We start from the raw sequence: 13,069 nt of genomic DNA, 5'->3' as shown, positions 1-13,069 counted from the left end.
TTGAGGCCTGCTTTGTGACCAATTGTATGGTCAGTTTTGGAGAAAGTACCATGAGGTGCTGAGAAGAAGTTATATTCTTTTGTTTTAGGATGAAATGTTCTATAGATGTCTGTTTAATCCATTTGGTTCATATCTTCTGTTAGTTTCACTGTGTCTCTGTGTAGTTTCTGTTTCCATGATCTGTCCATTAATGAGAGTGGTGTGTTGAAGTCTGCTGATTTTCTTGTGTGTGGTAAAATGTATGCTTTGAGCTTTAGTAAAGTTTCCTTTATGGATTTGAGTGTCCTTGCATTTGGAGTATAGGTATTCAAAATTGAGAGTTCATCTTGGTATATTTTTTTCATTTGATGAGTATTAAGTGTCCTTCCTATTCTTTTTTGAAAACTTTTGGGTGAAAGTCAATTTTATTTGATTTTAGAATAGCTACCACAGCTTGTTTCCTTCCTATTCTTTTTTGAAAACTTTTGGGTGAAAGTCAATTTTATTTGATTTTAGAATAGCTACTATAGCTTGTTTCTTGGGACTATTTGCTTGAAAAAAATTTCCCAGCCTTTTATTCTTAGGTAGTTTCTGTCTTTGTCTCTGAGGTATACAGCAAAATGCTGGGTCCTGTTTACATATCCAGTCTGTTAGTCTATGTCTTCTTATTGGGGGAATTGAGTCCATTGAGCTTAAGAGATATTAAGGAATAGTAATTGTTTCCTGTTATTTTTGTTGTTAGAGGTGGAATTATGTTTGTGTGGCTCTCTTCTTTTGGGTTCATTCAAATTAGATTACTTTCTTGCTTTTTCTAGGGTGTAGTTTCCCTCCTTGTGTTGTAGTTTCCCATCTATTATCCTTTGTAGGGATGGCTTTGTGGAAAGATATTGTATGAATTTGGTTTGTCATGGAATATCTTGGTTTCTCCATCTATAAAATTGTTTTCCTGGATATAGTAGCCTGGGCTGGCATTTGTGTTCTCTTAGGGTCTGTAGGACATCTGTTTAGGATCTTCTAGCTTTCATAGTCTCTGTTGAGTTGTTTGGTATGATTCGGATAGGTCTGCCTTTATATGTTACTTGATCTTTTCCCCTTATTGCTTTTAACCTTCTTTCTTTTTTTGTGTGCATTTGGTGTTTTGACTATTATCTGATGGGAGGAATTTCTTATCTGTTCCAATCTATTTGGAGTTCTGTAGGCTTCTTGTATGTTCATGGGCATCTCTTTCTTTAGGTTAGGGAAGTTTTCTTCTAAAGTTTTGTAGAAGATATTTAATGGTCCTTTAATTTGGGAGTCTTCACTCTCTTCTATACCTATTATCCTTAGGTTTGATCTTCTCATTGTGCCTTGGATTTCCTGGATGTTTTAGTTTAGGAGTTTTTTGCATTTTGCATTTTTTTCTGTTGTGTCACTGTTTTCTATGGAATCTTCTCCCTCTGAGATTCTCTCTTTTATATCTTGTATTCTATTGGTGATGATTGTGTTCATGACTCCTGATCTCCTTCCTAGGTTTTCTATCTCCAGGGTTGTTTCCCTTTGTGATTTGTTTATTGTTTCTATTTCTATTTTTAGATCCTGGGTGGCTTTGAACTCATGAAGATCTGTCTGCTTCTGTCTGTGAAGTGTTGGGATTAAATGTATGCACCAACATACCCAGCCAATTACTATTATTTTTATTGTTATTTTTCTCTTCAAGTGAATTAAAGATTCTTTATTGTTTTAAGTAGTACAAACCTCTCTACACAGTTACACTTAAAATTTATTCTTTAAATAGATCTGACTGTATTTTTGTACCCCCTTTTTATTCCAAAGGAACAGTAGAGAGCTCTTTTAATTTATCTTTTTAAATTTATCTCAATTGTGTTTTTATTTAATATTTCTTCCATTAAACTTTTCCTTATTATATCTGGAAGATGTGTTTCTCTTCTTATATATAAAATTTATTTCTCTATGAAATTCACCATCTCGATTTTTGCTTCCAACTTTGTCTCTGCTATGGTTTGACTGTATCCCACAAAGTCCATATATTTAAGATTCAATCCTCTGATTTATATGTTAATGCCATTTGGAGATAAGGCTTCTGTAAGTCAGTCAGCATTAGATAAATCGACGAGGTTGGGTCCGTTACAACACTAATGGCTTTCAAATGACACAGGAGTTAGCATTCTTTTTTTTTTTTTTTCCTTTTCTTTTTTTTCCGGAGCTGGGGACCGAACCCAGGGCCTTGTGCTTGCTAGGCAAGCGCTCTACCACTCAGCCAAATCCCCAACCCCTGGGAGTTAGCATTCTTATTCTATCATGTTATATGACATCCTCTGCCAGCATAGGATGTAGTCAGGCTCAGTATCAAATGTTGATGTCCATGTTCTTGCCTCTAGAGTCATCAACCAACCACCTAACCAACAAAACAACCAACCAAACAACCAAATAAACGACTAAATATTCTTCATGGATGATTATAGGAATAGAAAGCAGACCAAGACATTTTCAAACTTCTTTAACCCATGTTTTAATTTTTGGTAGCGTCCTTACTGCCTTAAAAAAAAAAAAGGGGACTCCTTGAATTTATAGATCCTGTTTTCTCAGAAAATATGAAGTGAATTCAAATTCTCTTAATCACAACTGCTAATCCAAACTTTGGTGCTTCTAATCTACAGCATTTCCTTTCCTACCAGGGCAGAGCATCCTATTAAAGCTCCAAGTAGATAAAGAAACATCATCTTGAGCACAGAAGTGTCAAAAAGTATCAACCTTTCGTAGCCTCTTAGTCAAGTGGATTTAAAAATCAGTTCCCAAATGTTGGCTGTGGCCATAATTAGAACAAATAAATTAGTTTACTTCAGGTAGTTTTAGAATGGGCACTAGCTTGTTTTTTGTTTTTTGTTTTTTTTTTGGTTCTTTTTTTTCGGAGGCTGGGGACCGAACCCAGGGCCTTGCGCTTCCTAGGTAAGCGCTCTACCACTGAGCTAAATCCCCAGCCCCACTACCTTGTTTTTTAAAGCCAAAATTAGTTGTTCATTGCATGGGCACAAGGCAGGTCACAGGAAGGCATTTATTCACCTACACATGACAGAGTACTGTGTTTTACATGATACTGTATTTTTCTTAAATTCCGTAACACTGCACTTGGATAAATCAGAATCCTTTGGAATAACGGGAAACTTAAGTAGGAAACAGCGTGAGTCAAGTGCTGCAACATGAAAAGAGATGGGCTACAGCAATCCTCAGGGACTGGCGTAAGAGGAAAGCCCGTGAATTTTCTCCACGTCATCTCTGCTTTCAGCACAGACTCGCAGGCCGCTGGCCCGGGTCACTACAGAACGCCAACGCCATCCTGGGTGAGCCGCGGGGTCCGGTAGGAGAAACGCAGGCTCCCTTGGCACTAGTACCACGGCCCTGTGATGCATAGAACCCTGGGACTTGTAGTACACCCAGGGCGCTCGCCGCAGCAGTTAGGTTACAGAGGCCTACGACTCCCAAGATGCGTACGGAACAGGCGGGCGGAGGGAGGGGAGGCTTCAGCCCTCGCGGGCATCTGCGTTTCCTAGAGCCGCAATTTCGCCTAGTAACCGGTCCCAACGCTGGCCCCACCCCCGGAGCCCGGGAAGGAGGAAGAGCTGGTCCCCTGCGCCCCGGTGACGAAGCCTAACCCCGGAGCGCGGGGAGGGGAGGGAGGGCAAGCAGAGGATTTCGCTGGCTGGCGCGGGATCCTGGATGCTAGGCGGGCAGCAGAGGTTAGAGGCCAAGAGAGCAGGGATGCTACGTGCCAGGCTGGTCCGGGTGGGAGTGCAGTAACCCGTTGGGTCGGTAGAGCCTGAGCCAGGTGTCCCTGGGGTTACCAACCCTCAGAACCGCCAAGGCAGGCGCCTGGCTGAGCATGGGGTGTCACTGACACCCGGGCTCCACGGGAGACCCCGCCTCCGCCCCCATCCCGCCAAGCTAAAGGCAAGATCCCAGAGCCCTTGAGTCTCATAGTTAGCTCAAATCTTCGTGGGGGAGAGGAGCACGATATTTCCTTTGACACTTTATTATTGTTGCTGTTATCTTGTTATTTTTATTTATTTATTTTTTTCTGATCGGGAGCATTTGTAGGTAGCTACAACTAGCTGTTCTCTAGTTGCTCTGGTGCCGGGTTTCCTCCGATTAAGAAAAAAAAATTATGACACTTGAAATTGGAGTCTTTGATTAGGGAAAGCGGCTAAGTATTTTTTTTTTAAATGATTTTCTCTGTGAAGAGAAGGCTCATGGGGAGTTTGGATTTTAAACACATGTATGACAACTAATTGGAGCATCTAAAAAATGACCACTGCATATTCACCGTGGCTTTATGGAGGAAACAGCGTTATTTCAAATTAGATCAGCGACTACCGACCAGTAGTGTTTAGGGCGTATTTCCTAGGACTATGGAAGGAGAAATGTGGACAATTAAAAAACAAAAACAAAAACAAACAAACAAAACCCCCACACCAACAACTTGGTTTTAGTTTGGTAATTATTTTCTTGTACTAGGTGACATGCAAAATCTTTTTCTCTTCCTGGTTCTCGCATCCTATAGACTGTCAGTTTCGGATCCAAGGACGGTGATGGCAAAGCATTAAGGAGGAGTAACCGGCTGCCTGTCAGATCAGACCTGTCACAGAATAAATATCACCGCCTGCTGCGACGCCCCCCGCGCTCCTCAAACTTGGCGAACTGGTAATCCGTGTCTGGAAATGCAGATCTTTGATTTTAAAGGCGGGGTGACCCCGGGGAGAACCTCTCCCGCCTCCCGAAGCCCGCAGGTGCAGTGAGGCGTGCGCACGGGCGCTGGCGCCCCTGAAGCCCGCTTGACCCCGGGGGAAGGAGTCGGGGAGCCCAGCGGGGTCTTGCTGCTGCGCACCGGCGTCGGCCGCTCCTCTCCCGCAGTAGCAGATGATGGTGGCTGCCGGCGTGCTGGGCTGTGTCTGTGCGTCGCCGCGGAAATCGGCGCCTGGCGCTGTACCCTGAGCCCTTGCAGGTCCGTCGCAGCTCGAGCCTTGAAGAGGACAGAACCGGCGCCCGGGGTACCCGAGGGTCGCGCGGTGTTGGCTTATCATGGCGGATCGGACAGCTCCCAGATGCCAGCTCCGGCTGGAGTGGGTGTACGGGTACCGGGGTCACCAGTGCCGCAACAACCTGTACTACACCGCCAGCAAGGAGGTGGTCTACTTTGTAGCTGGGGTAGGGGTGGTGTACAACACCCGAGAGCACAGCCAAAAATTTTTCCTGGGACACAACGACGACATTATCAGGTAAGGACCAGTGGGGCGGTGGGAAGGGGTTGGATATGGAAGAGTGGGAATAACTGGGATCATGTCCAAGAGCCCTATGGAATAAAGGATTTTCCTGGGAGCCGCTTAGAGAAGGGCTGCAGATGCTAGGGCGAGGGCAGGAATAGGGAGCAAGGTGCAGGTGGGAGGGAGAGGTAAGCCCTCTCAACGGCTTTTAGATCTTTTCTGAGTTAAGTGCTGCGTTTTTGTTCTTTCCTGCTAGTGCAAGGGCTAGGTAACTACCAAACACTCCCCACTTCCCTAGCAAGGTAAATAGCAGGGGCAATAGATGAACTATGGTTGGCATTTTTGGAGGGCTCCTCAGTAGGTTCTTCAACAAGCAAGTGGATTTAAAAAAAAAAAGAAAGAATGAAAGAAAGAAAAGAAATTTTGACACAGGCGGTTTCGAATCTTCATCCAATGTGCGTTGGACCTAGGACATTTTTGTAGTGGGTGGGGAGGGTTTTCTGATAGTTCAGCCTTGTTTTTAGCCCCCAAAGCGTATTTAAACACTCTAAGGATTCTTTTCACAACACTTCAAAGGTTTAAAAGGCTGGCGGCAGCAGCTGGACCATAAAATCTCACCATCTAGCCCATAGAATGAACAATATGTTATAGTGGATGATCTAGGAGAACTCCATTGCACAGACTAGTCATTTTAAGGTCCTTCATGTTTAATTAAAGGGGGGCCTATTTGATTCTTTGTGCTATCCTCTTCTCTGGACTAGACATATTTCTTCCCAGGCTTTGTCAGCATCTCCTGTGGCCAATTAAGGTGTGGTCCAGATGCTGCTCCTAGGGATCCCTTTCTGCCTATGGCAGTTGAGGATACTTTTCAGGGCGTGGACACATCCACTCACAGAGACAATGATTGCTGACCATAGATCGCAAGGAACAGAGATCTTATTTTGTGTTCCTTCCAAACGTCTTCCAAACGTTCAAAGGTCTGTTCCATTGATGCAGAACGTCGACTTTTTTTTTTTTTTTCAGGGCATTCTTCCTGTTGCTCTAAATTTGCCTTTCACACAGGTTAAGTGATGAAGTAGTAGTGTAATGGTCCTGCCTTCCCACTGGGAACAGTGAGATTAGCTTCTTCAATTAGGGTGGTTTTTCTTACTGTGTTGAAAACCGTTACAGAAGGTAAATTTTAATACTAGAAATAGAGGAGTACACACACACACACACACACACACACACACACACACACACACGAGATCTTGACTCTGCCTCCCCCCTTGTATTTTTTTTTTTTTTTTGAGATAGGATCGTACAGTTATAGCCTAGGTTGGCCTGCAATGCAATATGGAGACCAGGCTGACCACAAGCTCATGGAAATCCTTCTGCCTCAGAGTGCTGAGATTATAATCATGAACCACCATGCCCAGCTTTTACTTCTACGGTTAGAAGATGAAGATTTTGAGAACCAGCAGCTCTAATGCTCTCTAGATTTGGTGGAACTGACATGTAAAACTTTCTTTTTGTCACAGACAAAGCCCCCTGCCTTTCTTCTCTGATTTGAGAATGGCTGTGCCTGGGGCATCCTTACTCAATTCTATCCTATGGATCCTGCAGATTCTGCTTCCCTAATTGTGTGGCTGATTATTAAAGGCACAGGTGCAAATGATTAACAGTGACTCATGAAAAGTTTGGATATTTAAAAATCTAAAGGAAACAGTAGCAATTAAACTACTAGTAGGAATTTAGATTCCCTGAGGTTACATGATATTGACATGACAATTGAAAATGAAGATGAGAAAAGGGTGGGTTGCAGTAAGCCATTGTTGTGATGAACAGCTGGGCTAGTGGGGCTGCAGTGACATCTGGCTCCGGTGGTTAAAGAAACGTTAAGGTTAAATGAAGAAGTTACAGGTAGACTCCACTGACCAGCAGGCAAAAGGGAGAGTTTCTTTTCTGCTCCATTTCTTGAGGCAGTTCAGAGAAAAGGACTTTTACATTCTCCAGGATTTGCCTCGGTCTGACTACGTGCAGGTGAACAGAGAGTTCTAACACTGATGTATATCTTTGCGTTTGGAATGAAGGCCGGTGGACTAAAAGCCACAAACCACGGATCTTTATGTAATTAGGGGCTGTAAATTGGAATGTGTATGCTGTCAATTTGCTTTATCTCACACACGTAAGCATCTCTCACCCTCCACCTGCCTCAGAAAGCGGTGCATAAATCACAACACACAATCTTTTATCTTACGTATTAAATTAATCTCTGTAAACTCTAATAGACCACTGTTTTACCCACTTGAAACGTTGAAATTTGTCATTCGATGGGGTTGACTATAGAATCCAAGGTTTTAATACAAAAATATTTTGTCTTTTTGAAACATTACATGAATATTAAAACTCTTGATTCCAGCAAATCACGTACTATAGTAGCTGTCCACTTGGTCCATGGATTTTGAAGGAAATATCTGCATATAAATTAATACTGTATTGTTTTATGGTGCTTCGCCTAGAATATTAGCTACAAAGCAGCTTAACACTTAATGATAACATACCCCATTTTATAACACTGTGTATGCTGTCTCGATCATGAACCTTAGCGATGTAGGATTTGGCAGAGCTCCTTCGGGGTCCTCTGCTTTGACAGGATATGTATTTAAGGCAGATTTTTAAAGAAATATTGTTATTGAGGCATAATGTGATTTATTGGATGAGGAGGCTTAGTTTTATTCTCTTGAGTGATTGGCTTTCGATGCAGATAATAGATGGGAAATGATGCCATCTTTTTGTCTTGACAGCATTGTGATGAGACAGGCAAAGGCCTAAACTGGTGTTTGCTGTTGGGGTGACAAGACTCAGATTGGGTTTGAAGGTGAGGCGGCAAGGGATGCTGACCAGGATAATTAAGACTTTGCTTTCCTGGTCATGAGAAGGCTGTGAGATTGGAGGGTCACTTACACATTCATCCTCTGCCACTATCCTTTCCATGTTCACAGTGAAGTTTGTTTCCGTACTCTGGGTCCCTCTACTACTTCTAGATAATTCCATCTCTCCATTTCATACGTCATTCATTCTTCTCTATTTGGCTTCCCTTCCTGATCAACTGCAGTGCTCTCATAGGGAAAAGGGACCCCGTCTCTGACATCAGAAGTGTGAAGAACCCACTAGAGGCATCCACTGAGGATGTGACTGCTTTGGGCCTTATTTGTGAAACGGAGCTGTCAACACCTAAGCTGTAGCATTGTTGGTACTATTAGAGAAACGATGTTTGTAAAGTGTTTTGTTGGGGGTGGGTGGGATCACCCTTAGTAGGTAATCAATATTTATTACTGTGCTCAATTAAACACACACACACCAAAACAGTTTCTCATTGTACACAGACAAATGTCTAGTCTCCGTATCTTTCCATTCTCTTTTACCCCAGCTTACCATTCTGCCTGTATTTTCCAATAAAAGCCAAAAGTTGTTTGCTTTTTGCTTGCTGTCTAATGCAAGTACTCTGTTCTCTGCTTCATACTGGAATGATTTATCTCCCCCCTTTTCTGTGAAGCCTACATCAGCTACAACTTGGGCATCAGTGCCATCAGCAAAACAGTTCTGACTTATTAAATGGGGTTTACAGTATTCGTAGTGTTGTTTAGGTTACATAGAAGGCAATCATTGTACACGGCAAAGGGTGTGTGCCCATCATAGGACCGTGTTTTATCCATACTCAGGGAAGCCCCGTCTGTTTCAGTGTCCCCTCTGCCATGACACCTTCCACTATACTCAGACAGGGGATATCACATACTCCTCAGATTTTTTGTTTTTTTTTAAGGGATATCTGATGCCATTTTCTCATCCCAGATATCTCCACCTGTAGAGGAAATAGCTCACTGATGTTGAGAATGAACCTCAACATAGGCAGAGTTAACATTTCCTAATAGTTAAAGACCCAGAGTTAAATATCTATCCAGATTTAAGGCAGGCTTGCCTGACCCTGCCTTCCTGGCAAGGCAGATTGAGGTACAGAGTCATTAAGAATTTTATGTGTGCTTAGCAACCGACTGGCTCTAGAATGGAAATTGGAGTTGAGGTTGGTCTGATTCCAAAGCCCACAGCTATTGCTTCACTGTTCTTCAGGTTCCTGTTCTTAGTCACTGTGGTTCCTTCCATTGTGCTGGTTGTTAACAAGAGCTCAGCAAATGTGTTCTCTTCGCAGTCTACTTGTCATAAGTTGGCCTATAAATCCTGGGCTTATTTTTAAGAACCCTTGAAACTGATTGTTAGATCTCAGTCTAGACAGAGAATAACATTCAAGTTCATTTTAGCATCACCACCAGCTCTGAAACAATGATTAGAAATGATCATCTGCTGAAGATCTTAATACAAAAAGTTTAGAAGTTGAAACTGTGACAAGCTAAAATACTCTAATGCTGAACTATAACTGAAGTTGAGTTTGAAGTGAGCAGCTTAATGGCCATGGCTGAGCCTAGATCGTCTGCTTGTCATGGGTTCCCATGAAGGCCTGGACATGTAACTTTATATTTTGATTAAGGGAAACAGAGTTGTCTATAAAAATGACTTCCTGGGTTAGGGATGAAGCTGCAGACACTGATGTTAAATGAGCTGCCTCCCAAAGTAGGAGCCCATTGAAATCAAGGTTTCATTGGTCCATGGACTCTCTACTTCTCTGTCTCCTCCTAAGACTCATTTTGGTATGAATACAGAGTCCAACTCCACCACCCTCAGGCCTGCATTGAAAACCGAGGAAGATAGTCACAGGAAAGGTATTAGCCAGTGTGATTACAGACCAGCAATCCACATTTCATCTTAGTTTTGACTTTTAAAACTAGCAAGTACTTTTATCCTCCCCCAGAAGGCTGGATCTTGGTGAAGTCAGTTTTCTCAGTTTGCTGGAGTGTTGGTCTCTCAGGACCCCTTCCCAGGTAAGGGCTGTGTTTTGAGTACAAACCTGACATCTGGCTGAGACATTCCTTGCTAGGATGTCCAGTCTAGGTATAATGTACCTTGGTCTGAGCAACTTTTTTTTTTTTTTTGTGGATCATAGATGAGTTGCCTGGTGAAGGTTAGTTACCAGAGTCCTGCCAGTTGTTTCAGAGAGAATGGTCTTTTCCTCTGTGCCCTCCACCAACCTATGGGTTTGAGCGGACCATTTCGTCTTTACCACGGAGTCTCAGGCAATAGTGGATCATGATATGTCATCAGAATATTAGCAGGCTCTACTGGTTTTGAGGTTGCTTGTCAGGCAGCCAAATCAGCTGCTAGGCTGTGGAAGACAGCAAGTTGTAGGGGAAACCAAATAGCCTCTAGGAGGGCCAAGGATTTTAATGTCCTTTCCCCTGTGGTGATCATTCCGTGGACATGCCCAACTGTAAAATCGTACAGACTGATGGTCTGGGTATATGTTGGTGAACTTTCCTTCCTCCATCTAAGAGCTTGAGTCAGATCAATCAATTCTGCCCTCTAGGCTGAGGTTCCTGGCTTGAGCCCAAATCGTTTTGGTTAAAGTAACTACTGCAGCTCCCATGTACCTGGTTCATCAGGTAAGAGGGTAGATAGCATGATTGACAGTGGTAGTCTTCTCACACTGGACTTGAGAGAAGACCAAGAGTAGGGCTTTGTACTGCATCACTCAGTCATTAGACAGCCATTGTTCTGGTGCTCCTCAGTGGAGGGCCTGAGCTATGTTGAAGGGTGCCGTGAGTTAATTTTCTTTTATTAAACTATCAGTAGCAACCACAGCTCTTATTCAGGTCTTCTGGGGTTTGTGAACGCTGCTAGGACAGATGAAGCAGGAGGGCAGTAGGCTATATTCCATCCTCTCCACCATCGGAGTGCAGGGGTGACAGAACAGAGCCCAGTGAGAAACAGCACAGGCTGTGACTGAGGTGGGAGGGTTTCCCAAACTCCCAGGCATCCAGTTGCAGCTGGGAACTGTGTGGAGTCAGGAATGTGAGGGACTGCATTGGCCAGAGGTAGGGGCCAGGGGGAAGGGGAACTCTGACTTAGCTGAAGGGTGAGTGTCCATGTCTGGAGGGCAGAGGGGCCTTCTGCAGGAGACTTAGGCTGCACCCCACAGTTGTTTTTGATGAAAGACAGTCCTTACTTGTCCAAACTGTTTATTCATTGTTTTGAAAATACAACTTATTCACAGCGGACCAGAGATTAAATATCTTTCGCAGGAAGGAATGTCTGGGAAGAGAAGCTTATTGGCTAAACCCCCAGGGCCCATCTGGATACCTCATTAGCACAGAGAACTCTTGCACTCTGCTACTTGATTAGCTATCACAGTCGTCATGTGGGGTGTCATGGTTACATGCTGCAGGACAGAAACTGGATCAGGAGTAGATGAGACACCTACTATTCTCAGGTAGGAGAATTTACCAGTAGAGCAAGTGGAACTGTGTCACCAGACCAAACCTGGGAAGGTTGAGTGGATTTAGAAACCTCTGTAAGGTAAATTCTCATATCTGAGACAGTGTGCACCAGTTTCTCTAGAGGAATCAGACTCATGGGAATCAGAGGTCTTAGGTTTCTTCATAGACAGGAGAGGTGTGCCAGGGTAACTGGCAGGGCACCAGGATGCCCGTGTCTTCAAGCCAGGCAGTAAGGATGGCATTTTCTCTTTTTTGTTTCCAGGGTCATTGGGTCTTGTTTAATCTGGGCAGACATAGCTGAACTGATAGTTGAATAATTATAGGAGCTTGGTGTTGGGCCAGTCCTGGGGGGTTGATTTCTTCTGACAGAGGGTGAGTTACCTAAATCTTGCTGTGTATTTGTTAAGTCTAATGGTGTCTCATCAGCAGAGAAGGTGACAGTGGCTTTCAGATTATGGAAAAGGTCTTGTCCTATGGTGATTTGAATAGTTATGGTCCTGGTTGAATTTTTAACCCATAGAGAATGGCACTATTTGGAGGTGTGCTCTTGTTGGAGGGAGTGTGTCACTGTAGGGCTGGCTTTGAGGTTTCCTATGCTCAGTCTCCATCCAGTGTGGTACACGGCCTCCTTCTGCTGCGTTTGGATCAAGATATAGAACTCTTAGCTCCTTCATCAGCACCTTGTCTGTCTGGGCACTGCCATGTTTGGTAATGGACTGTACCTCTGAAACTATAAGTCAGCCCTAATTAAATGTTTTCCTTTATAAGAGTTGCCTTGGTCATAGTATCTCTTCACAGCAGTCAACCCTAAAAGTCATTTCCTAATCAGTTCTCTGATGTTAAACACCCTTTAAGCTACCTCCAGAGACTGAGACCTAATTATACACTTTTTTTAACCTTTATAATTCAGAATATTATTCTGGGCAAACTATTCTCCCCTCCCTTTGTGCATTCCACTTAGATGGCAGGGGATGCCCAGGATGAAAAGCCTGGGCCCCTTCCCACATTCCTATAGGGACTGACCTTGACTGTAAGCAGGACTCAAGCAACAGAACAAGCAAGGGCTCCTCTCTTGCAGTGAGACAGACCAATGTAGAGGTTTTTTTGTTTTGTTTTGTTTTTTGGAGGGGGGTGTTCTGGGTGACCTGGCAGAGCCAAAAAGATTTGGTTCCTAGCAGGATGAGACAAAGGACAAAGGTGTTAAGTAAGGGGCTTTGCATACCAGAGAAAGCCACTAGTCAGTACAGGGAAACAGAAACACACACACACACACACACACACACACACACACACACACACACACACACACAGATGCACACACATAAAAATCATGTACTGAGTTGACATATTTCAGTTAGCAAGAACAGTTAGACAGAAGCAGAATTACAGAAGCCAAAGGTAAGGTTAACTATTTAGAGACTTTCCCAGAACTATGGACTTAAATGGATTAGTTCTTTTTAGTTTTGG

The 13,069-nt window shown here is 43.5% G+C and overlaps 1 protein-coding gene across 2 annotated transcripts in view; it reads left to right on the top strand.

Annotated features, from left to right (window-relative positions):
* Positions 1 to 3,562: 3,562 nt before the first annotated feature.
* Positions 3,563 to 13,069, top strand: part of Eml6 (EMAP like 6) — a 306,117-nt gene continuing 296,610 nt past the window's right edge. Inside the window, exons 1-2 of one of the 2 annotated variants that reach the window (XM_087583666.1) lie at positions 3,563 to 3,713; positions 4,535 to 5,249. In XM_087583666.1, the coding sequence (XP_087439792.1) occupies positions 5,053 to 5,249 (197 nt within the window). In that variant the 5' untranslated portion in view covers positions 3,563 to 3,713; positions 4,535 to 5,052. 2 annotated transcript variants of the gene reach the window in all.

The sequence above is a fragment of the Rattus norvegicus genome, chromosome 14 (assembly GCF_021556685.1).
Source record: "Rattus norvegicus strain SHRSP/BbbUtx chromosome 14, alternate assembly SHRSP_T2T, whole genome shotgun sequence".
In the NCBI taxonomy this organism is placed as follows: Eukaryota; Metazoa; Chordata; class Mammalia; order Rodentia; family Muridae; genus Rattus; species Rattus norvegicus.
Note: the sequence above shows the minus strand (reverse complement) of the source record. Positions and strands in the feature narration are given on the sequence as shown.